The 26,358-nt window shown below is 50.1% G+C and overlaps 1 protein-coding gene across 1 annotated transcript in view; it reads left to right on the top strand.

Moving 5' to 3' along the window:
- cskl (c-src tyrosine kinase-like) overlaps positions 1-25,990 on the top strand; it is a 40,042-nt gene extending 14,052 nt beyond the window's left edge. Inside the window, exons 2-13 of the mRNA XM_084475765.1 lie at positions 6,658-6,743; positions 7,863-7,976; positions 8,421-8,533; positions 13,644-13,863; positions 18,799-18,892; positions 20,025-20,090; positions 21,453-21,552; positions 22,083-22,173; positions 22,704-22,777; positions 23,344-23,539; positions 24,029-24,115; positions 25,103-25,990. Coding sequence (XP_084331891.1) covers positions 6,729-6,743; positions 7,863-7,976; positions 8,421-8,533; positions 13,644-13,863; positions 18,799-18,892; positions 20,025-20,090; positions 21,453-21,552; positions 22,083-22,173; positions 22,704-22,777; positions 23,344-23,539; positions 24,029-24,115; positions 25,103-25,285 — 1,353 coding nt within the window. The 5' untranslated portion in view covers positions 6,658-6,728 and the 3' untranslated portion in view covers positions 25,286-25,990. The remainder of the gene's footprint in view (positions 1-6,657; positions 6,744-7,862; positions 7,977-8,420; positions 8,534-13,643; positions 13,864-18,798; positions 18,893-20,024; positions 20,091-21,452; positions 21,553-22,082; positions 22,174-22,703; positions 22,778-23,343; positions 23,540-24,028; positions 24,116-25,102) is intronic.
- The last annotated feature ends 368 nt before the right edge of the window (positions 25,991-26,358 follow it).

Below are 26,358 nucleotides of genomic sequence, written 5' to 3'. Positions count from 1 at the left end.
AGGGAAGGAAGTGGGCATCTGTGAGCTGACGTCGTGGTGTTGAACTTCCTGCTCTCCTGGGGTCAGAGTTGACACGGTGTCTGCATCCACTCAGGGGGAGAGATGGGGAGACGGTAGATAACGTCAGAGCTGTAGCGCCCCCCCCCCCATTCAACCCGGTTAACTCATTTGCATAATGCGACATGTGTACCCTTTCATTAGCATATCATTTCATGGAGTCATGGAGACTGAAACGCGCTTTCTTTATTTATGGACCGCTCATGAACCTGTGATTCACTGCTAATCATCTCACCCTTCCCACAATCCCACGTGACGGAAGGATGAAAGGGAAGGTGTGAGGAGTCGAGGCTGTGTTCCTCCTCCCTGGCAGCGCTGTGTCCTGATTGGCTGGCCCCTGGAGCACCATGGGGGGGGGGGCCGGGGTTTCAGACGCTGAGTTCCGGTGTCTTCTCAGAGTTCAGTGCTGCTGTTCTTCATCCACGCTCCACCACGCTCTTGGGCAGGGAGGCCGGGAGTTCCAACACTCAACCAGCCAGCTGACTTCTTCTAGGGGGCGACCTGCCCGGCCCCCTGCCTCCGTAGCTCCTATGGAGCTCCCCGAGTTCTACTCTAGTGCAGAACAAGAGTGTCAGAGTGTCAACAAGGCAGGAGTTGTGGGTTTCTCCGCATTTCCTCACGTGTCCTGGCCTTCTACACATGAGGAAATGCAGAGAAACCCCCAACTCCTGCCTTGTTGACACTCTGAGCGCTTGTTCCCGTGGCGGAACCGCTCCGAGCGCCACTCAGTTACGTGTTGACGCCGTGTTTCCAGCGAGCGAGCGAGCGCGGGGGGGGGGAGCTGACGCTTCGTTATTTGCATACCCAGTAGGTCACATTTCCATATCTCCGCTGCCTGCTTTCCCTCGCTGCCGGTGAAGGACAATACCAGCGTTGTGCTCGGGCCCCGAAGCCCGCTCACGGAAGGAGAAGAGAACAGCCAATGTGCCGTCCACACCAACCCGCCCGTCAGCTGACGCCTCCTTTTATCAAAGCCCCGCTTCTACGTGACGGCCCGTCCGTTTGGGCTCACGGCCCGGGACGCCATCATCGGTGCCCACCGGAGACGGGCGTTCGGAGGGGGGGGAGGGGGGGGGTGTGACCCCGAGGGGATCACATAAATAGCAGCACATAAATAGTCCAATGACCAACCGTAACGATCAATAAGGACTCCTAACCGTAAGACAAATATGATGGATTATATTTAGGGCATTTAGCAGACTCTTTTATCCAAAGGAACAAGTGAGTCTTGAGTCTTTTGCGGGAGCTGGTGAGCGACTCTGCGGTCCTGTCACCGGCGATAAGAGATATTCAAAAAGATGCATTTGTATTTGTATTTGTTTACATCATTTTGTGTGCAAAGGGGAAGGAAGTATTATGGCGTGAAGTGAAATGTCGGCACCTCCGATTTTATCATTGTTGCACCAGTTCCGAATCTGAATCAGACTGAAACATCATCTCTGATAATGAATGTGTTAGCGTGGAGCTTGAAGCCCTATTCTACGTCCACTGTGTATTCTTCCTCTCTGTTTGCCTCGTTTCTGTAGTTTTCGCCTCCATGAATATAGACAGAAATGTCAGGTTGTCAGATGGTTGTCTGGTGTTATTTTCCCAGTGCCGTGATTGAGTTTGAATATCGACTTTTTGTCCTGCGTGTCTCGCTTGTTGTTCACAGCGTTCAAAGCTGTCGGAACGTTACTACTCAGGACCGTGTGCAAAAACCCCCAGAGTCTGAAGGTTTCCACGGTTGTATTTTTACGTAGACCAAGAGAGGATTGTGAGCAATGCCCTAGCATTATTATGTAGTGGAGGATACTAAATTTTAAGTACTAAACAGTTCTACACTATTACCAAACTATGATGTAATTGTAATATGACTTTTATTCTGCATGCCTTAAGGGGTGTGTGTGTGTGTGTGTGTGTGTGTGTGTGTGTGTGTGTCTGTGTCTGTGTCCGGTTGCAGGTCTCACCTGAAGCTCCACAGGAAGTCAGTCACCAATGTGTCAGACAAATGTACCCACTTTTTCACACTTTCTGCCTGTGGGGACGCACACCACAGCTATTTACCAAAACGGGCGCGAGAACGCCAGCTGCCAGGCTGCTGGCTGTTTTAGGTTTAATCATTTTTACTCTTTTATTTCAGTGTCGAGTCAGAGGACCCACGTTTGAAATCCACAGCGGTGAGCCTTGATGGCGTCATGCATCCTGTGATTCATCAGGAATTATCATGATTTATGGGGTGTATATGTTTTCATAAGAAATATATCACATGTAATTGTCCGTCATATCTTCTGAAAGTGCACACGCATCACAAAATGGGGGTTTATTAATTGTGTGACGCCCATCAATCCAGTGTATCATCTGTCAACCATGCGATCAAATTGTTCCATATCAGATATGAAACTGAAGTTACTTCCTGTATTTGCGATAGGAGTCTGTTGGTTCAACATATGCGCTACCCCCTGCTAGTATAGAATACAATTCAGCTGGGGAAACAAACCGGGCCACTCTCTGCCTAACCCCGTTAGCTGAGACAAAAGCAGATTGATGAGAAATGACAAACCCGTGAGATTTGTTTGGTATTTCGAACCGTAAGCACTTTGCTTCCCGGCCTTCATATGTTTGCTCGACGCACCGAGCTTTGGGAATGTCATTAACTGGCACATATTGAATGGCTGTCTGTGGCCGAGTGTGACAGGCCCTACAGTGTTGTCACTAGGGATTGCAAATTACATTTCCTCCTGGAATCTGAGCGTCTGCCGTCGTCAGTGTAGCCGAGCAGACGCACAATTTAAATAAATCAGGGGAATAAAACTGAGGCACTGCTCGATGCCACGTTTTGTGTGCAGTGCCGCTCTGCCGCGAGTTTGGCCCCATTCGACATGAAACGTAACGATGAGGGGCCCCGCCGCCCCCAGAGAGGATCAGGATACCCCCCCCCCCTCCCCCCGGCAGTAGGCTGGGCCAGCAGGGGCCCTTTGTAGGCTTATCTGGGGCCCCTGGCTCACACCTAAACACTTGCATCAAACGCAGGCATCGCCTGGCCCTGAGCAGGGTCTACACTTTCTAATCTAGTGTTTTATCTTCCTTCTCTTATGGGTTCTTGTTATTCCCCAGGACTGATGGAACACAGCAAGACCTTTCCGCGTTCTTCAGTCTGTATTTATTTCTCTTGACTCTTTTTTTTTTTTCTTTACTGAAAGTTTCTTTCGGTATTTGATGCACCCAGACTAGGAAAGGAAGAGCCAATCCTTTCTGTATGGTGGACGCCACACTCAACACCGTATCCTTCTGCTCTTTAACGTTGGGGAGGGGGTGCTCAGACTGACACTGGCGTCCTGCTTCTGTTTATTCCCGTTGATGGATTCATCCATCATTGTTCATGGCAATAAGGGAAGTGATTCATCTTGCGCCTCATGTGAAAGGGTATCTGTGTTTGGTTGATATGTCAGTAGGATGAAGGTGAAGCTCTTCTATGGGGGTCAAATATTCCTCTTTAAAACTAAGCTACACAACTAACAGCAAAGTATTCTCATTAATACAGATGTTCTAAACGGTAAAACGGAATGCTTTTAAGTTCTTCCTCATTTTCATTCCTGATCGGGGGTTCCTCTGACTGAACCATAATAGACCAAAGCAGTGCAAAAGATAAATGGATCTGTTTTGAGTGGAGCTGCCACCAACATCGGCCGAGGCTGAACTATTAGCCCTGGTGATAGTGAGCGTTATCTAGAGCCACGGCGGAGGCTGTACCGCGGCTCAGAGCAGGGCCCTGCGAAATCACAGCCCTGCCGGCCTCTCTCTACAGCTGTTGTAGCGGTTGCCATGGTGCTGTGGCCACGCAGTCTCCCCAGTGTTGTGGGGACGGTGATGATAACAAAGAGAGCGGGCTGCTGGCGCCGCAGTCCTGCCAGCTGTAGTAGTAACACGTCGGGCCCGTTGAGCACATCGCCGTGCGTTTCAGCGCACACACAAGCGCACGCGCACGCACTCGCATACGAACACTCACACACATCACACACATGCACATCCTCATATACTCACAAATACACACACACACACACAATCACATACGCCCTCACATACGCACACACTCACACCAGCTTTCACACGTACACAATCCCATACGCACACACACGCTCAGGGCCCGAGCCAAACGCCACTTGACTGACTGCCTTAAAGTGCGGGGGAGAAGTGAGCGTTGTGATGCAGCGGCTCTCGAGCGCCCCGGGGGGGTTTTCTCCTGCCGACGTGGGACGCGATAAGAATAGCCTTCCCTGTTCCCCTCCTCCCCCCCGAACAATGCCGGTGCCTCCAGAGAGGAGGGGGTTTGCCATGTGCCAAACCATCGCACCAATCCAGTCCTCACCCGTTCTGTGGCGATCACAACGGGGTCGGTGAGAAGGACTCGGGACGTGACACGTTCAATCTGATGATGACGAGCTGGACATCACGTTTGGAACAGGGTTCGGGGACTTCCAGTCAGAACTGGTGTCAGTGCTGTTGCACACATGTGTTTGATACTCACAGATGACATCATCATCATCTCTGTTTCTTGTGCAAGATTTGTGTTTTCTGACTGGTAAAGAGGCGTCCTTTGTCTCCGCCGGAGAGCTCCTAGCTGGGGCTATATTTGGTTTGTGGCGGACTCTGCAATTAGGCTCCTTCCTGTTCCTGTGCAGGATGTGGCAGCGCTGTGAGCCGGGTCGTGGACGCGTTGAGGGAAGGCCAGCGAGCCCGCCGCGGTGCCTCAGCGAACACCAGCCATGGTTGTTGTGTTTCCAAGCATCCCCACATGGATGTCGTTTGCTCTCGGCACACGACTTACAAATGAAACGAACATCCCTTACCGGAAGATATTAGTTGCTACAAAACACTAGTGGCTTTGGAGTGGGACGAGAGCACGTCTCTGAACACTCTGTCGACATGGAAGCCGTGATACGATCGGGGAGGCGGATCAAAGCATGTTTACACTGTGATGAGTGTGGAACACTTTGACCCAAAGGAAACGCTGGAATCTAAACTGTGTGTGTGCATTTCATGTCCTTATGTGAGCAGAAGTGTTCTGCCTCCAAACGTAACCTTGGCGAGAACGTCAGCCGGTTAAAGAGCAGGACCCCTCCCCCTTGATGGAGCACACTGGATCACCGTGTATTGTAATACAGGAAATGCTGCACACACACAATTGGAAAATGTGTGTGAGCCACTTCCCCTATCGCTGCCTTGTGTTCTCTGTGCCTGTGGGAAGGGAGATGGGGGAGAATATTGGTCCGCAGCCAGCAGAGAAACAACAAAACACAAGCATGTTCTCCTACACAAAGGCTTCTTGCTCTGCTGCCTTGCAAAACCTTTGCAGTGGGCTATATACTTCAAAATAAGAGCATCAGGTTGTGATATCTGACTGCTGGCCGACACAATGCGGTCAGTATATGACCAAGGGCTCACTCAGTGGTCTGTTTGTTTAGCGATAAAATGACCTAACGGTGAAATCCAAAAGTACGAGGAAGTAACCAGGAGTAAACTGCTCGGACAAGGACACACTACTAGGAGTCATGTGACAGGGTCGGCCAATCGTGGGTTGACGTTATGTGACGTTAAGCAGTGTTTGTACAAGAGTGGTACACAACAAGGATCTGTGAACAATGTTGACTAGTTATGGGCTACTAGTTTGACCCCTAGCCCGTTCATTTGCCAGCATTGTCATGCCAGATCTGGTTTCCAAATCTGAAGTATAGTTAAGCCATTTGTCCACAATGTTTCTCCAATAGTTACCTCTCCATACCTCTCCATCCCTTCATGCGTCATAGTCCCACTTGAAGCTCCTTCAGGTGAGGCTCGGCTCTGGGCCTCTCCCACCACTATACACACGACAGCAGACCCTAGATCAGCCTCGGACTGGTTCAACTCCAGGCTGCACACACTCCTGGAGGTGCAGATGGAGAGAGGGAGAGGCTTGTCTCTATCCTGGCTACACTAACTCCCCCTTCATTCAGATACACACTCCAAGGTCACCTCTCCAAAATACGCCCTGCTGTTTTAGAGGAGAGGGGAGGGGAGGGAGGAGAGGGGAGGGAGGAGCAGTGTAAAGGGGAGAGGAGGAAGGAAAGGAGAGGGGGAGAGAGGGGAGGGAGGAGGAGTGTATAGGGGAGAGGAGGAAGGAAAGGAGAGGGAGGGAGCGGAGGGAAGAGGAGGAGGAGGAGGAGGAGGAGGACTGGGAAGGGGAGGTGAGAATGGAGGGGCGGAGAGGCAGGGGGGTGGAGAGTGGAGAGGCAGGGGGGAGGAGGGGAGATGATGATAAGGAGGAGGAGGGGGGGAGCGGTGCTGCTGAGCACCAGTGAGTGGCTCCTAGCGGAGAGCAGAGTTAAGCTCCATCGCTGTGATGCCTGACTCTACATACTAAGATGTGGGCCCATGTATGCTCGGCTATTATGTTGTCCTACTCCAGGGAAGCACAGCGATTGTGTTTCTAATGCATCATTAGAAAATGTCTCTGCTGCAGCGCTAATCGACGTGTCTGAAGAACAACAAACGATTCTATCTTTAAATGCAGGCTGTGCTTGTGGTGTCTCCGGCCCTGAGCGGACTGGATCCCTAACCCCTGCCTCCTCTTGTGTCCCCCAGCTCCCATGGTACCTGCTGACCAGTGAGCCCGAGTTGTGGACGCTGGATCCCCCCCCCCCCCGCCCTGCGTCATGTCTGGGGTCCAGGTGAGAGAGGAGAGAAGAGGAGGGGGGTGGGGGGGGGGGCTAGAGTCACACTCCTGTGTTTGTTGTTGTGCTTGCTGAATGCAGCCATTGTGCGGGCAGGCTCAGCCCACATGCTTCCGTCTCCACACCGCCGCCTGCCTTTGCATGATCTCCTTTAGACACATAACCAGCCTTTTATGAAGCGTACTGTGTCAGTCTGGGTGTACACACAGCGCTGCTCCAGCCTCACTCTGTTGAACAAAGGAGGTTAACATACACACCAAACATACACACGCCGGAATCCGATGACACACACACACACACACACAGACACAGACACAGACACACACACACACACACACACACACACACACACACACACACACACACACACACACACACACACACACACACACACACACACACGCACGCAGGTTTAATTTCCTCCCTGCGGTACCTTCATTTTAACCGTCTCTGAGCCAAAGCCTCCTTTGCCGCCGCCTCACCTTCACACATAATTACACATTAGCATCCTAGCTGATGCTCTTCCCCTGGGCCACTCAAAGACTCGGCGGCAACAAAAAGAGCATGCTCCCGCTGTCGGATCAGGCCAACGGTACGGGTAACCAATGGCAACCGCCTCCCAAGGTCAGAGACGCTCCACGCAGACCGGAGCCCGCCTTTAAATTGACACATCTGTTCTTTGAAAGAGGGTTAAAATAGACCCGGGCCAAAATAAATGATTCATCTCACGCGGTACTCAAAAGGAATTTCTCACAGCGTTAATATATATATGGCTGAACGTCTTCTTATGAATTCATAAACGCTACACTTTAGAACCAACTGAGGTTGATTTTTCATCTATGTGGGTAAAGGCTAGTAATGCTAGTACAAAACAGAATCATATATAATATGAAAAATAGTGTTATTCTACTAGATCATAATTTACACTATGGACCGTCCTTGCATGATTTGTTAATTTGTATAACATGCTTCTAAACAAAGTTAAACAATATGCATCCATGTATTGCCCACCTGAATCCTTTTTTGAGAAGTACACACGCCCGGCGCTTCTCAGAGCGCCGTGCGTCTGTCTGCTGACGTCTGTCTGCTGACGTCTGTCTGGTGTTTTCTCTCCAGGTGCCGTGGTCCACTGGCACCGAGTGTGTAGCTAAGTACAACTTCCAGGCCACCAACGAACAGGACCTCCCCTTCGCCAAAGGAGATGTGCTGACCATCATCGGAGTCACCAGGGTGAGCGGGGCCCATTCACGCACGCAGATTTCACACACTCAGATTTCGCTCGTGCATAGACCCCTGGTCAGACCCTCTGCCACGGGCCCTGGAGAGACCGGGGAGCCAGCTGGCGAGCAAACTGTTTACTGATTTACTCTAGTCAGCGAAAAACTGTTCTCCAAAGTGACTTCCAGGGAATTCAGATGCAGTAGTTAGCTATTTGGTTAGTTAGTTAGTTAGTTAGTATGGGCAAGCAGGTGTGAGGCATTAACTCGAGGATGCCTACGGCAAAACTGGGGATTGAAGCAATACCTTTTGCTCGATGGTCGGGCTGCAACCCTATGTTTGAGCTAATGTATGTTTGTGTGTGTGTGTGTGTGTGTATGTGTGTGTGCGCCTGCCTGTGTTTGTGTCTCTTTCTTTCTTTCTTTCTTTCTTTCTTTCTTCCCCCCCCCCCCCCAGGATCCTAACTGGTACCGAGCGAGGAACACAGGGGCCAGAGAGGGCACCATCCCGGCCAACTATGTCCAGAAGAGAGAAGGCGTGAAGTCAGGAGGCAAGCTCAGCCTCATGCCGTGAGTTCCCCTGAACCCTATCCCCCGCGCTCCTGGTCTGGGTGGGGGGGCGGTCTCTCAAAGCCAATCACAGCTGAGAACTAGACATGCCCACCATGTTATCTCCTCTAGTCTTCAGGGCTCTGTCCTCTAACGAACGTGGAGGCTGGGGGTGGGGGGGGGTGGGGGTTGCCCTGCCCGCTCTGATTGGGCAGCAGGTTGACTCTGAAAGGGGGAACTGTAACCACGGGCTTCAGTAAAGGAAACCAAACAGGAAGTGGGAGGGCTGAGTGGGGCAGCTGTGAAACTCTCGCCCTCGTTTCACGTCTCCACCAGAGATGTTTACCCAGGGTTCTCGCGGGGTCTTAAAAAGTCTTAAAAGCATTGAATTTATGAATTTGGAAATAATACCTTAAAAAGACTTGAAAAAGTCTTGAATTTTGATATCTGGGTCTTAACATTTGTGCAGTATGTAACTTCTCCGTATCGCATTCTCCTCAAAAGTTTCATTTGTCAACCACTATTATTTTGATTAAATAACGTAGCCTAAATAAAGAGTGGCGGAACCAATAATTGAGAACGCTGTCCCGGGTCCAAACACGTCACTTTGTTACAGCGCTACAACACAGACCACAAGCAACAAGCCAAGCAGAAGCACGAAAAATCTAAGAAAATCTAAGCAGAACACAAGAAAGTCTGTGGTCTGTGGTCTGTGTCTGTGCTGTGGTGATGTAGCATAAGTACTCACTACTATGCTGCAATGTTACATCATTCTTCCATAATGCTTTAGTAAGTGTTTGGAATAACGCTGTTTAAAAGTACGCTGTTGGGTAACGCCGTTATTTTTTCAGTAACGGGGTAATCTAACTAATTACTGTTTCCATCGTTACAACGCCGTTATCGTTACTGAACGTTAAATGCGGTGCGTTACTATGAATTAATTGAATAAACTGTGTAATCCGAACGCACCCCTGGCTCCATACATAAACTGCTAATGAGGAGACCGGGTGGGTTAACAACAAGATAAGCGATTATGATTGGCTAAGGCAGAGTCATGTTTCATGGTAGCCAATCGGAGCCAGTGTTTTTACACACAAGCCAGGATACGAGTTCCACACGCACACGCACACACAAACACCAAACAGATTCGATGAAGCAGTAGAAATGGCAAGTCCGGAGCAATCCGATGAAAAGTTGTCATTTTCAAGGTGGAGATATAAGCACTAATTCATTGAGGTCAAAGGCAAGAACGTGCATGTAAAGTGTACATTATGTCCAGGAGCGAAGACTTTGTCGACGCATCTAATGAAGCATCTCACAACGACACACGCATCTATAAAGCTACTTTTTTTTTTTTTTTTTTTTTTTTTTACAGTAACGCAAATAATTACTTTCCCTGGTAACTAGTTACTTTTATTATAGAGTAATTCAGTTACTAACTCTGTTACTTTTTGGAACAAGTAGTGAGTAACTATAACTAATTACTTTTTAGAAGTAACGTTCCCAATACTTGCTTTACACAGTCCACATTTTCACATTTGTTGAGAAATAAATGAACAAATTAAAAAAAAATAGTTTTTCTTTGCCGGTAGGTCTGTGAAATAGGTATTAAGTTTTTATATAAATGGTCTTAAAAAGGTCTCAAAAATACTTGAATTTGACTTGAAGAAACCTGTAGGAACCCTGTTACCATGAAGCTTCTCCTAAACCTCCTTCCTCTGCGTTAAGAGGTGACCTATGAGGGGAGGGGGAGGGTGTCAAATGTTAAAATGTCTTAGCAACTCGACTGCTAGTGACTATCGGGGTAATGGACATTAATGTCATGTAGTCTGATGGGCTCTAGATCTCTCTCTCTCTCTCTGTCTCTCTCGCCCACTTTGACCGACTCTACCGGGAGAACTTAGAAGATATCTGGCATTCGATCGGTCGATTCCCCGTTCAAGACACACGCAGCTTGTCGTCACGGGCAGCTCACTCCCTGCACAGGAACCAGCGTAGGAAGTGAGTCGTCTCTCGATCGCCAAACTCCCCGCAGCTGACGTCAGCACATAGCCGGCCGGGGGTTTCACGGAGCTAGCGGGGTCAGCGGGGGTCGCGGGCCCTGCTAGTCAGTGCTAGTCGCCGGGGGAAGGCCCCGCGGACTGGCTAATGAATTGCTAGCAGATGTGTCTGGGCAGGACCTCTCCCTTTACACGGCCTTACATAATGGCAACAGAGAGGCTCTGTGTGCAGGCGTTGGACGGATGCACACTCCCATCATCTCTCTGCCGCTTCCTGGATATCTCTTATTTCATTAATCTGCTCTCTATCGCCTCCCTGTGGCGGGGGACATCAGACTTATGAGCGGATGTTAGGGGTGAGTCAGGAGCTTGCCTCCTGACTTCACGCATTAATGAAATAAGAGATATCGGGTGCTGTCATTCCCCCCCCCCCGGGTGTAACGGACAGAATGACAGCACCCGATATCTCTTATTTCATTAATCTGTTCTCTATCGCCTCCCTGTGGCGGGGGACATCAGACTTATGGGTGGATGTTAGGAGATGGAGGGGGGGGGATATAACGGGTAGAATGACAGCGGCCCCCATGGCGTATGGATTGGTCTCTGGTGGAACAGACGGTTTCCTCGTCGTCCGGTGCCCACTGGGCTGTGTACTGAGCTGTGAACACGGTGTATCTGATTTGATCCGTGGGGATTTGAGTGGATCATGTGAAAGTGAGCGAGCCCACGCGAGCCAGCTGGGTGTCGGCCCGGCGAAGGGTGAGCAGAAACATGTCCGGGGCGGCGGGGGGGGTAGGGTAGGGTAGGAATGGTAGTATGATTATGTCATCGTCGCAGGTTTGTGTTCCGCTGTGGGGGAACTTAAAACGGGACGTATTTAAATGCACCGTGTTTTTTGACGGAAAGGTGAGCTGGGGGGGGGGGGGGGGGATGGAGCTGGCTGGAAAAGAGGAAGTTCATATCAGAGCGGTGACTCGGAGGGCTGGCAAACATGCGTACATCAGTAGCTACAAGCGATGGCTTGGTGTGGGGTGTGGTGCTACTGCCACTGGGAGACCAGGGATAGGGTTTACCTTGTAGCAGCGCTGCCCTGCCCCTTCTCTGTGGCCCCTCCCTGCTCTGGGGCCCTCATTCTGAGGCCTCAGCTCTAGGGCCCCCCACCCCCACCCCGCTCTGCTCCACTCGGGGCCGCTTCGTCTCTACAAGGCAGTGATGGTGGTGGTGGTGGAGGAGGAGGAAGCCAGGAAGAATCAATAATGGGAGTTGATTAGCGCCCTCTGGTCAGCCGGCGTGACTGACGGCCCCCTGTAGGCATGTCTGGCACCGTCTGACCCACGCTGCTGCTGCTGGGGGGGGGGGGGGGGGGGGGGCTGGGGCTTGGGCCGGCTGGGGCCGGTTCACACGTTCTCTCCTCCTCTCTGTGGTCCCTTGATCTCTTCTGCCTGTGGGGAGGACCCTCAAATTGGATGTTAAGCCAAAACCTGCAACGCTGACAACGTTTGAAATGTATATTTAGTACGTTTCGGGATACATATATTATGCATAAGGGAAGGAACAAAATGGCAGCTAAAAATATGGGAAAGGTCAACGTCTAATTCAGGGGGAAGAGAGGTGTAACGCGATGTGTAATGTCAACGTTCCCAGAAACCCTTCCATTAATACCCTGGTAACGATCGCTGCAACACCCTGGCCCCCTAGGCCAGATCACACTTCTGATGTTCCCTGTTGATTGCACTGCGTTGCACTGTTGCAGTCGTCTCGCTCGGGCGATATTGCAATACATAAATCACTCGGTGTGGCTGGTCCCGCCAGGGGTAAAGACGACCCGACTCGGGGGGTCCATGTGGGGCCGGGCGTCTCCCTGCTGCTGCAGAGGGGACGTGGGTCTAGACTGCGTTCAAAGCAACCTCGAGAAAAAAGGATATTCAGCGGTAACCTTCATCGTAAACGGGGATGAAATCCTTAAACAAGTTTCTGTTGACATTTGAACATATGATTTGATGTGTGATCATGCAATATTCATTTTTGTGTGGTTTATATTTCGATATATTTCTATTTATTTATGTCTGATCATAGCAATAGGAAGTGGTGTTTTACAGATGAGATTAGCTGGCTAGGGTTCTTCTCCCGTCTTCTTCTTATGTTTCCAAAAGAAGCATCAATTGCTGCAGTTTATTAGCCTAGCTCCCGGCCGCTAGCCTGGGGCTAGCCTAGCTCCCGGCCGCTAGCGTGGGGCTAGCCTAGCTCCCGGCCGCTACAGTGGTGTTAGCCTAGCTCCCAGCCACTACCGTGGGGCTAGCCTAGCTCCCAGCCACTACCGTGGGGCTAGCCTAGCTCCCAGCCACTACCGTGGGGCTAGCCTAGCTCCCAGCCACTACCGTGGGGTTAGCCTAGCTCCCAGCCACTACCGTGGGGTTAGCCTAGCTCCCAGCGTCCTGCCGAGGTGGCCCGCCGTGCTCCTGCTCAGACGCTCGCCTCAGCTTCCTGTTATGCCAGTACAGCTCTTTTAGCGGTGTGTCGGGAGCAGGGTGTTTCCTGTTGTTTGGGCTCAGGTACTTTCTCCTAGACTCTGCCCCCCCCCTCCCCCCCGGTTAATCGCCATTTCCGAGCTACTACGGGGGGGGGGGGTTCACTTCTCCTCTCTGAGACGTGTCACGTGCTCAGTGGCCTTTCTGGCAGAAACTCAAACCTCGGATCCAGGGCAACCGAGAAGTGGGTTAGCAGTGTTGGTCAGCAGTGTTTGGCTCAACGGTGCATGGGCAGGGACACGCCAGGGCTGACCTGGGGATTGAACTTGTGTACTTATTCCTCGTCTTCCTCTTCTGCCTCCTCCTCCTTCTTCCTCCTTCTTCCCTCCTACTCCTCCTTCTACCACCTCCTCCTCCTCCTCCTTCGCCCTCCCTCCCCCCTCCTCGTTCTAACTCCTTCTACCTCCTCCTCATTTGACCTCTTTCCTCCATCTACCTCCTCCTCTTCTTCTTCCTCCTCCTCCTACCTCCTTCGACTTCCTCCTCCTCTTGTATCTCCTTCTACCTCCCTCTCCTCCCCCCCTTCTACCTCCTACCTCCTCCTCCCTCCTTCTACCTACCTCCTACCTCCTCCCTCTACCTACCCTCCTGCTCCTGCTCCAGGTGGTTCCATGGTAAGATCACGAGGGAGCAGGCCGAGCGGCTCCTGTACCCCCCGGAGACGGGGCTGTTCCTGGTGCGGGAGAGCACCAACTACCCGGGCGACTACACTCTGTGCGTCAGCTGCGACAGCAAGGTGGAGCACTACCGCATCATCTACCACAACGGCAAGCTCAGCATCGACGAGGAGGAGTTCTTTGGCAACCTCATGCAGCTCGTGGAGGTGAGAGAGGCTGAGAGCGCCAGTCCCGGCGGGCAGGCCCCCCCAAAGCCAGCTTTATTTTTGGTTGTGTTCTTGTCGGTGCTTGATACAGTCCATTCACTCATTCATTCATTCATTCATTCACTCAATCACTCGTTCATTCATTCACCCGTTTGTGATTTGTTATTTTTCATCGTCTGCATCGTTGATTTTATTTTCAGGCTTACGGTATTCTTGGTGTTTTTTTTTTGTATGCAGTCTTTTATGCTGACTTTGCGCTACACCCACACCAGAGCTTTTATTTCTACCCGGTCTTTACTGTTCTACAGCTAGCGGAATACACTTCTAAACTGATTTTAACGTTGTGTCCACAGGGGGTGATTTTTTTGAAAACACGTAGACGTATCTGGGTTAAGTGCGCTTTAGTCAGGCTGCAGTAAAGGGCAAGGTGTTTTGTTATCTGCCTTATTGTGAAGAAATATTGACCCAGCGATGGCTGGGTCTCGACTTTGAGGGGTCAGACCTGCTTTTTTTTTTTTTTTTTTTTTAAACCTCGCTCTGCTACACATGTAGCATCATAATCATTCTCTCCACTTCTCCTGCGTAATGTTCCAGAGACCCTTCATCATGTTAACATGCTACACGTGTGTAAAAAAGCGACGTTTTATTGCCTCAGGTTTATAATGTCAGACGTATTTCTTTATAACTAAAGGGCCGGTGTTGGCCCGGGGCTCTCATTATTTTCTGACATTCTTAATGTTTCTTCAATTGTTCTAGATTTTTTTCTCACCATGAAAAAGAAAAATCAGAAATCCCATTCCAGTATTTAACAAGTTCCAATGACATTTACATGAACCCCGGATTCAGATATTGAAACTAGTTTAAGGCAAACAGCACTTTGGATGGCTGGTGTTATGAGTGATTCGGACTCCCCGTTGAATTTTTGTGTTAATCAATGGCAAAACGATTGGGTTATTTTGGTATTTGTGTAACCAGAATTACCAAAATGGAGCAGTTGTTTCTTTAGATTAATATGTAGACCAGCGTCCTCCTCTACACATCATGTTGCGTCTCCTCAGCTGGGCCAGGTTCCTGCTAACAACCCGGTTAACTTAATGATGTTGTTGAAGGTAGTTCAAATTGATTGTCATTGTCATCGGTCGGAACCACGGAGATAACATACCCCCCCTCTTTCCTAAAACTCTCCTCCCAAAACACTTTTTTAAATCTCAGTGTTGGAAAACCAGATGAACCAGTGGCTTATCTGGCTCTTCAAGGTGATTCCAGCTGAACCAGTGGCTTATCTGGCTCTTTAAGGTGATTCCAGCTGAACCAGTGAGCTCACTGGCTCTTTAATACAGTTGAGATCGGCTCACGTCGCTGTTCTCCCTGTGAGAGCTGTGACGGAGGCAGGCTATCAAAGGGTCTTCCCGCCTTACGCAGCAGACGGCGTTCACTGGCTCCACAGTTGGCCCCCGGGGCCGGGCCCTCACTAGACGTCTGTCGTCCGTCCCCGTCTCATTTCCCCTTTTGTTTCTAGCTTTTTTGTTTCTCGCCTCCTGCCGGACCTATCGCCGTCCTTCCCTCGCCCGCCTCCTTTTCATCTCCTTCGTCTTTTCTTCCCTCTCTCCTCCCTTGTCATCTCCGTCTCTGCGCTCCATAATAGGCTCTGAGTGGATTCCTGGCATTCCTCTTTGTGTCGACTCGGGCCACGCTGCTGTTGCCTAACCGGCCGCTCAGCCCCCCCACCCACACACACAATGCAGAGGAACCAGTCCAGGGCTGGGCTGGGTCACGCACACACACACTGAGGCACAACCTCTCTCTTACAGGGAGAGGTTCAAGTCTGCTCTGGGGTCGGGGTTATGAGCGCAGTCGCAGATCCGTAAACCCGCTTCAAAAACACAAAGTGACGGATGGGAAACTGATTCAAACCAAAAAGTAGTTACTTATTATTTACAAGCATCAGTACAGTTGTACTGCACATTTGTTTGCAAGGATTAGTTAATTGGTTCTGATTCAGACATTGATGTGTAGCGACGCATTGCGTTCATGTTTTCTACATTGAAGGGATTTGAGCGGTGTGAAGCCTGCTGCGAGGCTAATTCATGCACTCTGATGTCAGCCCGGCTCTGTACATTAAGTAGGCGTTGGACATGAAGCCTGAGTGGGTAGCTAGGGGTGAGCCGAACAAGATGCTGCTACTATGAATAATCATAATACTACATGGATGTTCTGCTGGCAGCCGGTGTGAAATACAGATTTATTTGACTGCATTTAGTTAAATCTTTGGCAGTATGTGAGGAACTGGACGGTGATTATTGATACTTTGCATAATCAGAATCTTGGCAGTGCTGGGCTTAATGACTTGAAGTGTAATTGGTGTATTTTTCTAGAAGGAAGTTCTGTTCCGGCACTCTGCTGCCCACTGGTGGTTAAAGCTACAAGCTACACCATTAACTCATAGCAGCAATGGGATTACAATTAATTAGCTGCGTCTGTTAAATACTTAAAGCAGTCATTTAAGAATTCCAGTTTATTTAGATATCTTCCGTAAAATCCCAATCAATACATATTGGATTTAAGAATAAAAGTGTATTTTAAAAATTACAACTGTTTGTCTTCATGAATGAATAAGAGGCTAACACCGCCACAAGTAATAATATATTAATATTAGACTTCATTTGCATTTCCTCGACATCTTCATGGCGCATGAAAGATTTCTAACGGCTACAGAATGTGAGCTTTGAAGTCTTCAAAGTAGAGCATAATTTCCTGGAATTTCCCACGATTGGGGCTAGTGTTTGACTCGGTTGACGATGTCATTTTTTAGATTTGGATTCACCGCACATGAGCGGGAGCGTCTCATTAGGGTGGCTGGATGACTATGAAGAAGACCAAAGCCACACGTAGCCACCCAGCGCTGCTGCTGCTGTGCGAAGACGTTCAATCGTTCCGTTTCACACAGCGGGGAGACGCCGTGTCGAGGAATCGTTCTCAAGCCTGCTTCAACCGGACCCAGCAGGAAGTCCTGGAGCATGAATAACGTAATCCCCCCCCCCCCCCCCCCCCCTCCCAGGACGCCTCCACTGCTCTGCTACGTATGGTTCTGGGAGGTGTATGCTACTGCATTAATTAAACATATTACACCGTTGGAGCGCCTGCTTAAGAGCCAAGATCAATCTCCGGGCTGTTCACTCTGAATTACACCATCCGCTCGCTCTGTCGCTGTCTACCTCTCTGTCTCCCTGTCTCTCTCCCTCTCTTTCTCTGTCTCTCTCCCTCTCTCTCTGTCTCTCTGTCTCTTGGTCTCGCTCTCTCTGTCTCTTGCTTTCTCCCACATCTGAATCTTTCATCAGTTATGTTATTATTGATCCTTCTCCAGCTTGTCCCTTTGGAAGTCTTAATTACTCTCCTGCTCTTCCTCTTCTCTCACCTTCTCGTCTCTTTGTCTCCCCCCCCCCCCCCCCCATCTCCAGGTGTTGTGATGGAAAAATACATATGTTGTTACCTTTTAGTCACATAGGCTTTGTTCTTTATTATTATTGACATCTGCAATGTAGGGAGGATGGGAAACTGTATAAATAGCTCTGTATCAAACTGTATTCTGGACTCCCTCTGCTAGAGAGGAGTCTAATGTATGCATGCAAGTGTTGTGTGCTTTTCGCATTTTTAAACCTCATCTGTCCTAGACGCAACATTTCTTAAAGGAAATTGTCACGACAGTGTCCTTCCCCACCCCCTCGCTCCAGGTGACGGGGGTTAGTGTGGTGGGAGGGGTTTAGTATAGGAGAGGTGGTCTGTCACTGGGTCAATAGGGCTGCTTCTATTTTGATCTCACGTCAATACGAGCCTCACAACACCACCCCACGCCCTCTTCAGACCAAGGACTGGATGTGGGCAGATATTGACTGGGATCAGTGGGTGGGTGGGTGGGCGGGAGACCACCAGGGCTTAACTTTCACCCACTGATCCCAGTCAATAACCCTCGACCCTCTGCTGCTGGGTGCTGCATTAATCCCCTCCGCGTGGGCACGCTGCGACCTTGAGCTCCGCTAGTTTCTTTTTAGAACAATATACCTGCAACAAAATACACAGACAGACAGCAAAGAACTGTCTGTGGTTAATACGTTTGCCAGTGCATACAGAACATAAATTGTGCACACAGTGTCAACAGCTTCATCTGTTGTGTGTTATGTCAAAGTGCATCATGGGAGATGTAGGCCTGTACTGTGGTGTGACTCTGCACTAGGCCCCTCACGTTTTGAGTGCCAGGACCCCAGCAGTCCTGGTGTGGTATTTGGCTCCATTCCTTGTCTCGTACTTGAGGACGTGTCTCCCCGGGTCTCAACGGGCATCTCCTGGAGGCAAATGTGTTTTTCGTAGGCGCAATCCGGAAGAATCATGAATATCAATGGAGAGGGGCTGGCCGGAGATTATCCAATCACGTTGGTTCAAATCCCTGATCCAATCCAAAAAGGCGGAAATCCGTCACGTGACCGCAGGGTACATAACTTAAATTGTAATGTATATTAAAATAACGTTAGTCAAACGCATTCCTCTGATAGGGTAAGGGTTAGGATTACAGTTAGGGTCAGGGGTCATCGTGCGAGTTTGCCCGACAGGCTGCCCGTCCAATCCTTGCGCTTGAGGCGGGACTTTTTCCGAATTGCGCCCACGAAAAACCCAGTCGCCTCCTGGAGACCTGTGGAGAGGAGCTGAGGTTCTGCCGAGCTCCTCGTGGGTCTGAGGACTGATCGGTCTTGACCACGCATCACCTCAGCTCTATCCTCCGTCGTCCCGAAGGAGTTCACACCGGCGCCACCTCCACCCAAACTCCACCTTGCCCCCCCCCCCCCCCCCCCCTCCTGTAGAGACGTCCCAGCGCGGTGGAAAACACGTCTCCAACCGGGACGGGTGTACTAACTGTGTGTGTGTGTGTGTGTGTGTCCGCAGCACTACACCAAAGATGCCGACGGCTTGTGTACCAAGCTCATCAAACCCAAGCTGATGGAGGGAACGGTGGCGGCGCAGGACGAGTTCTCCAGGAGTAAGAACACACACATACACACGACACACACTCTCCTCGTGCAGACACACACTAACCTCGGATTCACTCCTCTCGTGCACCCACACTTTCACATTCACTTACATCCTCTCGCACGCTTATGCATGCATACAAGTGCACACACACACTAACTAACCTCAGACGCACACTGATTTTGTGCATGCAAAAATGCACAGGCACTTGGACACACACACACACACACACACACTCTGTCAGGCTTAGAGGTTGGCATGTAAGGGCATATAGAAGGACATTACTGAAAAGAACACACACACCGAAATACACACATCTCAGCCATATACTGCTCTACACACGCACACACACACACACACAGCTGCCGGTGTGATGGTGCCCTTCCTAAGCTCCCACTAACACTAGTCCTCTGGGTAATCAAGGCTTACACAAACGCTGATCTGGGGCCAGCATCGGATGGTCACACACACACGGTTCTGGAGGGCAGCAGCACCCACCTCTCTCAGACACCGGGCTCACGCACGCTGCTGTCGTCACACACACACACTGTTGTTTGCCGGGCGCGCCTGAGCAACCCGTAAGAATTACCCTGATCCCAGCCTGAAGAGCATCGATCAATAGTATTAACCTCTGTGTGATCGCCCTCTTCAGGACACGGAAGGGTCTTAGATGACTGTCAATGTCATCTCTCTCTCTCTCTCTCTCTCGCTCTCTTTCTTTCTTTCTTTCTTTCTGTCATTTCACTACAAGCTCGGTTTCCTCCGGTAATGGCCTGACTGTTGACGGCCACTGCCAAGTGAAACTACAACACCCATCTGTTCAAACCTCTGTCCGTGCTGCAGCACATTATAGCACAGCTGATGCTGCAGTTGCACTGAATCAGTTACACTGGATTCTCCTGCTTTGCCTGCGAGTCCTGTGAACGTTAACTCTGAGGGGCTACTCGCAGGGCATTGGGCCACTGGGGATGACTTTGCTCCCCCCACTCGGGTATCCTTACATTAAAAGCCACATTACACACTGTGTCTGGAAGATCCAGGCCAGCGTGACAGGGCGACCGCCTTCTGTGTGGTCGCTGCTGGGTGTAACTCTAGAGACTTGTGGGTCAGGACTGATGGTTTCTGTCTCTCTCTGTGCCCAGGTGGCTGGTCTCTAAACAGGAAGGAGCTGAAGTTGATCCAGACCATCGGGAAAGGAGAGTTCGGAGGTAAGGGCGTCTGCTGGAGCAAGCTTCAGGGGAGAGTTCTGCTCAGTGGCACGATTGATTGATTGATTGATTGATTGATTGATTGATTGATTGTCTTTATTTTGAACATGTAAGCAATAAAAACAAAGTTAAAATAGTAGTAGATGAATAAATAAAACAAAATCACAAACACACTTGCCACATGCTCGAAATGGGGTAGGAAGAAGTAACCCCTTGACAGATCAATTTAGCCTGAATATTTAGTATTATATTATTAACGTGTCAGTATTTATAATAAAAAAGCTATGACTATAGTTACACAGTTCTATCAAAAATGTATATAAATATGAATAGTACAGTGTTTCCCATACATAGACCAATGTGTGGCGCAGCGCCACAGATTCAACAACAAGCGCCACAAATTGATTCTGCTTTTTTTATTTTAACGCGATTTTTAAGTAAAAATATCTCACGCTCTCACAACAAATATCACTCCAAAAAAAGAAAAAAACCCGTTAGATCTCTAGTTGCTTCGGACGAGCGCTAAATTGCCGCGGCTGTCACCCCCCCCCCCCCCCCCCTCAACAATCCCGTCTGCCCGCAATCCAACACAGCAATCCCGTCCGCCCGCAATCCAACACAGCAATCCCGTCCGCCCGCAATCCAACACAGCAATCCCGTCCGCCCGCAATCCAACTCCCCCCCCGCCCCCGTCAACAATTTCACCCGCGGACCCTGTTATAATGTAAGCATTATAAAATTCTACAGAGTCTCACTCCGGCCAAAAACCAAAAGTTGCCAGCCCTGCAGGGGGGCACCACACATTGCTACCTGGGCTGTGGGAAACACTGTAGTAACTATAATTATACATAAATGATCATATATTACATTATACAACCAACCAAAGGTAAGGTTTACTGTAGGCGTGAGACAGCCGCGACGCTGTTCGGCGGTACCTACTGCTCTGCTAAATACGTTCTGCTCTGTTAAGTAGAATAGTGCGTGGGCTGAGGTTGGTGTTATGAACGCACATTTACTCAACACCATTAAGGTGTGTAATCAGTAAGGCAGTTGAGTCGTGCTCAGAGACTCCCCCGTCACGGCTCTACCTGTTGGGGAGAGCTCAGCTGTACTCAGCCCTGCGTGGCTAACACTGCTTTAAACGCACTCAGCGAGGTTATGGGCAGCGCTTGATTGGGAATCGACATCAGTTGGCACCTTTACCTTTTTTTGAGCTTTTGTGTGTGTGTGTGTGTGTGTGTGTGTGTGTGTGTGTGTGTGTGTGTGTGTGTGTGTGTGTGTGTGTGTGTGTGTGTGTGTGTGTGTGTGTGTGTGTGTGTGTGTGTGTGTGTGTGTGTGTGTGTGTGTGTGTGTGTGTGTCAGACGTCATGGTGGGTGACTACAGGGGGACCAAGGTGGCCGTAAAGTGCATCAAGAACGACGCCACGGCGCAGGCCTTCATCGCTGAGGCTTCCGTCATGACGTAAGACCCCCCCCCCCGCTGTGCTGTGGGGCCGCTTTAAATAAAACCTGTAAACACAAAACACACACACGAGTATGTTCCAGTGAACATGTTTCTGTTTTAACACGTATACTGTTTAGTTATTTAACTGTCTTAACTCATATACTGTTTAGTTATTAAACTTGTCTTAAAATGTGTACTATTCAGTCTTTTAGTGTTCGCTTTTATCCAAATCAATTTAGAGGGAGTTCAGATATAATGTCCTTCAGACGCGGGTAGGAGTTAGGCCTGGGGTGGGCACTGGGATTCAAACCTAGAACCTCTGGAAGTCAAACACCCTAGCCACTAGACTGGTCTAGCAAAACACAAAAGTGTGAAAGGACTTCTCGGTACAGGAATAGCGTGCTGGCCTCTTGCTTGTCACAAAGAGATGAGATATCACATCAACATAGGTGGTAAACAGCTGAAGTGTCTGTTTGTTGTTGTTGTTGTTGTTGTTGTTGTTGTTGGTTCCACCGCTGACCTTTGACCTCGGGGTCCTTCCTCCACAGACAACTGAGGCACAACAACCTGGTGCAGTTACTAGGGGTGATCGTGGAGGAGCGGGGGACTCTCTACATCGTCACAGAGTACATGGCCAAGGTCAGACACCCCCCCCCCAGTCAGTCTCAGTCTAGTTTCGAAACGGTCCACGTCACGAGTTGGTCGTTTGTTCGTAGCGTCTCAGAGCTTTGGAACCAGCAGAACAACAGACCCATCGTCAACTCCTGGCCGTTGGTTCTGCTGCTAAAGTCACACCCAGGGCTCTCAAAACCTGAATGGTCCAGTCACATCCCACATTTCCCATGCTCTCATTTAAAAAAACGTATTTTACTTGTCAGCAGATTAGGACATTCTGACATTCAACGTTTTCACTCCGCCGCTTAGTCCATGGCCCCTCAGAGGTCGAAACGGTGGAATAATGATTCTGTTTATTATTGTCTTTGTTTCAAATAAATCCCTGTTATTTTCTAAAGAACCATTTAAAGTGGAATAAACAGTAAATTGCATTGTATTTTTTCCTCCCTAAAGAAACGTTGAAAGTGGTACACAGTAGATGTATGTGTTGTGTTGTCCGCTGGTATCAGCGTTGATGTGCTCACCCCGCCTGTGCTCCCTGTGATGCCCCACAGGGCAGTCTAGTGGACTACCTGCGGTCCCGAGGTCGGACAGTCCTGGACGGGGACTGCCTACTCAAGTTCTCCATGTGAGTTCTCTCCTCCCTCCGCCGCTAGGCTGTCTGAAAGCGTGTGTCTGATCAGCCACTCGGCCGTCGGTCGCTCTTTAGAGCCATGGGCTCACCGGCTCTTGTTCTTCTGACGTGTCCATAAGAAAGACTTTAATAGTCCTTTGCAATTATCAGCCTGAAGGTTCACAGCTTCAGCCGGCATGAGGAATGCAACAGCTCTGTGTGACCGGTTTAACCAGCGACACAAACCCCACCACGCATGGGAAGGTTGTGAACTGTTAGGAAAGGATTTGGTCGTTTGTTCTTTGCAGTCATTAAAGTTCTCCACAATCACTACGCTGTCACCTATGTTCAGAGTTGAAGACATGTCTCAAATAGTTGTTGATGGTCAATGTCTTGATTTCTCTCTCTGTTTCTGTCTCTCTCTCTCTCCGTCTGTCTCTGTCTCTGTCTCTGTCTCTGTCTCTGTCTCCGTCTCTCTCTCTCTCCGTCTCTGTCTCTGTCTCTGTCTCTGTCTCCGTCTCTCTCTCTCTCTCTCTCTCTGTCTCTGTCTCTGTGTCTCTCTCTCTCTCTCCCTCTCCCAGTGACGTGTGCGAGGCCATGGAGTACCTGGAGGCCAACAACTTCGTCCACCGGGACCTGGCGGCGCGCAACGTGCTGGTGTCAGACGAGCACATCGCCAAGGTCAGCGACTTCGGCCTGACCAAGGAGGCGTCCTCCACGCAGGACACGGCCAAGCTGCCCGTCAAGTGGACCTCCCCCGAGGCCCTCCGAGAGAAGGTGGGCCCCACGCCACCCCCCCCCCCCCCCCCTTCACCGTCCACCTCGGGACCGGTTCTGGTCCTCAGGTCCCCCCTGCTGTGCTTAGCCTCTGCGTGATGTGATCCCCCTTTAGCGGGCCTGTCAGAGTCTCAGACAGGCCCTCCTTATGCAGCATCCCCATTGTCAGAGCCACAATATGAGGCTATAATGACATTTTCAATTCAATTCAAGCTCCCCAGAGAAAAGCATTGTATAAATACAGTCCATTTACCATTAAGTGTTCTACTTTAGAGATTGTAGATTCTCATTCATGAGGACAGGTCATTCCGCAAGTCAGTTCTTTCATGTAAATTTCCACTTGTATAGTTATACTTTACAAACTCGATGGCTTTAACCGCGTGTTGAAAGTTGACTGTGATGACCCTGCCGGCTGAAGAACGATGACTCCAGGAGTTTGCCTACTCTTTATTCACAGCCAGCCTTTGTCCCTTCTCTCTCGCCCTCTAGCGCTTCTCCACCAAGTCGGACGTCTGGAGTTATGGGATCCTGCTGTGGGAGATCTACTCCTTTGGGCGCGTGCCTTATCCCAGAATTGTAAGTAGGAGCTCTCTGTGCTGCCAAGAACCTGTTGACCATTTATTATACATAAATAAATACACTGTATTATTAATGTGGCTGGGGTGTCTCTTTCTATCTGCGTACATTGAGGTTAAACACAGCATGGATGCCCCACGCTCACACACAACGACTGTCTGTATAGCCCTTAATCAAACAGTCTTTCATAACAGGCCATATATTTCTGATAGGGTTATTTATGATACAATAGAATAGAATCGTTGTAAATTCTGTACAACGACAAAATTTATTTGTCGTTGTAAAGTGTCGAACGAAATTGTAGCTGCATCCAAGTATACACACTCAACATAAAAGTACATGGAAAAAAAAGAAAAAACATGTCTATAGTAGAAAAGAGCACAAGGTACAAGGCAGTAGTGCAATGTACGCATAAAAAAAAATAGATGGTAGTTTTTTTACAATATACTGTGGTACTGCGGCGATACTGCCTAGTGGGCCGTGGGTTAACTTAAGGTGAATATCCACCGCGTTCCTCTGTAGCAGTAGAGGAAGTGTCTATGGAGCAGTCATGAGCGTCAGCGCAGTAAGCACAGAAGTGTTCCCGGGCCGGACCAGGCCAGGCCAGGTCAAACCCTCTGAGGACCAGCAGAGGGCATGCTTTAGCGAGGACTCACACGCTGTTCCCAGGAGGGTCTCTTAAGTCCGTCCCCCATCTGGATCTGGCTCTCTGTTGCCCTCTCTGGCTGGCTCCGATTTTTTGACCAAATTTCACAAATCAAAATGCAATATAAAAATATATATATATATTATTCTATATCTATTATTTAGATTGAATAGTTAAAAGGCTCAAAATTCAACGCACACAATTATACATTTAGTGAAATAATAAATGTTGAATAACTACTACCTCTCTTTCCCTGTTTTGATCTCTCTCTCTCTCTCTCTCCCTCTCCCTCTCCCTCTCCCTCTCCCTCTCCCTCTCCCTCCCCCACCCCCACCCCTCAGCCGCTGAAGGACGTGGTGCCGCGGGTGGAGAAGGGCTACAAGATGGACGCCCCCGAGGGCTGCTCGCCGGTGGTGTACGACCTGATGAAGCAGTGCTGGACCCTGGACGCGGCCGTGCGGCCCAGCTTCCACATGCTGGGGGAGAAGCTCAAGCACATCCGGGCCAAGGAGCTGTACCTGTGAGGAGGAGGAGGAGGAGGAGGAGGAGGAGGAGGAGAGACCCAGGGAGGAGGAAGAGGAGCAGGAGGAGGAGACCGAACGTAGCCCGGCACAGCACTACCTGTAACCACGCCACGCTGTTGCCCCGTGGGGACTTTCTCCCTCCCTCCCTCCCTCCCTCCCTCCCTCCCTCCCCTCTCTCCCCCCCGGCCACGCCCTGCCTGTTAGCCGCTCCCCCTCTGCTTCCATTAGAAAACGAAGAGACTGTTTTTCCTGTCGGTGTCGTATAGCTTCAGCCAGGCGGGTTCCCCGCGCTCAGAAAGGGGGTCACCGCCGTGCCCTCCTCCCCTCTCTCTCACTCCCTCTCACTCTCTTTCCCTCCCTCTCTCTCTCTCTCCCTCTCTCTTTCTCTCTCTCTTTCTGCATCACTCTTCTTCACTCACTCCAGGTTGATCTTCTTTTTGGAAGTGGATCAAGTTGTTGTTTTTTTTGTTGTGTCTGCGCTCCTCCCTCCTCTTGTGGACACGGCGTTGATGAGGATGAGGATGAGGAGGAGGAGGAGGGGAGGCTGGCCTTTTCTTCCTCCGCCACATGAGCGGTGCACCCCTAGCACCGCCTCCATCTCCCCCACACCCCCCACGTGCCAAGACATGCCGCTGCATGCTTACAATTGAACCCTACTACACCCCCCCCCCCCCCCCCCATGCAGTCCCTCAGTCCAGACACCATCACCAGCCCCTGCGTTGTGTGTGTGTGTGTGTGTGTGTGTGTATGTGTCCAGTTGTGTGTGTGTGTGTGTGTGTGTGTGTGTGTGTGTGTGTGTGTGTGTGTGTGTGTGTCCGTCCGTCCGGTTGTGTGTGTCCGTCCGGTTGTGTGACCAGGTGTGTGTGTGTGTGTGTGTGTCCAGGTGTGTGAGTGTGTGTGTGTGTGTGTGTGTCCGTCCGGTTGTGTGTGACCAGGTGTGTGTGTCCAGGTGGGGGGCCTTCTCGCTGAGCCAAAGTGCCTCCAGTCCACAGAGCATCAGACTTCCCTCGCTCGACCATCAGACGATCGCTCGTTCCTTTTTTTTTTATTTCATTATTTTTTATGGATCTTTT

This window comes from Micromesistius poutassou (assembly GCF_964030765.1).
Source record: "Micromesistius poutassou genome assembly, chromosome: 12".
Lineage (NCBI taxonomy): Eukaryota > Metazoa > Chordata > Actinopteri > Gadiformes > Gadidae > Micromesistius > Micromesistius poutassou.
This window is presented reverse-complemented; position numbering and strand designations above follow the sequence as displayed.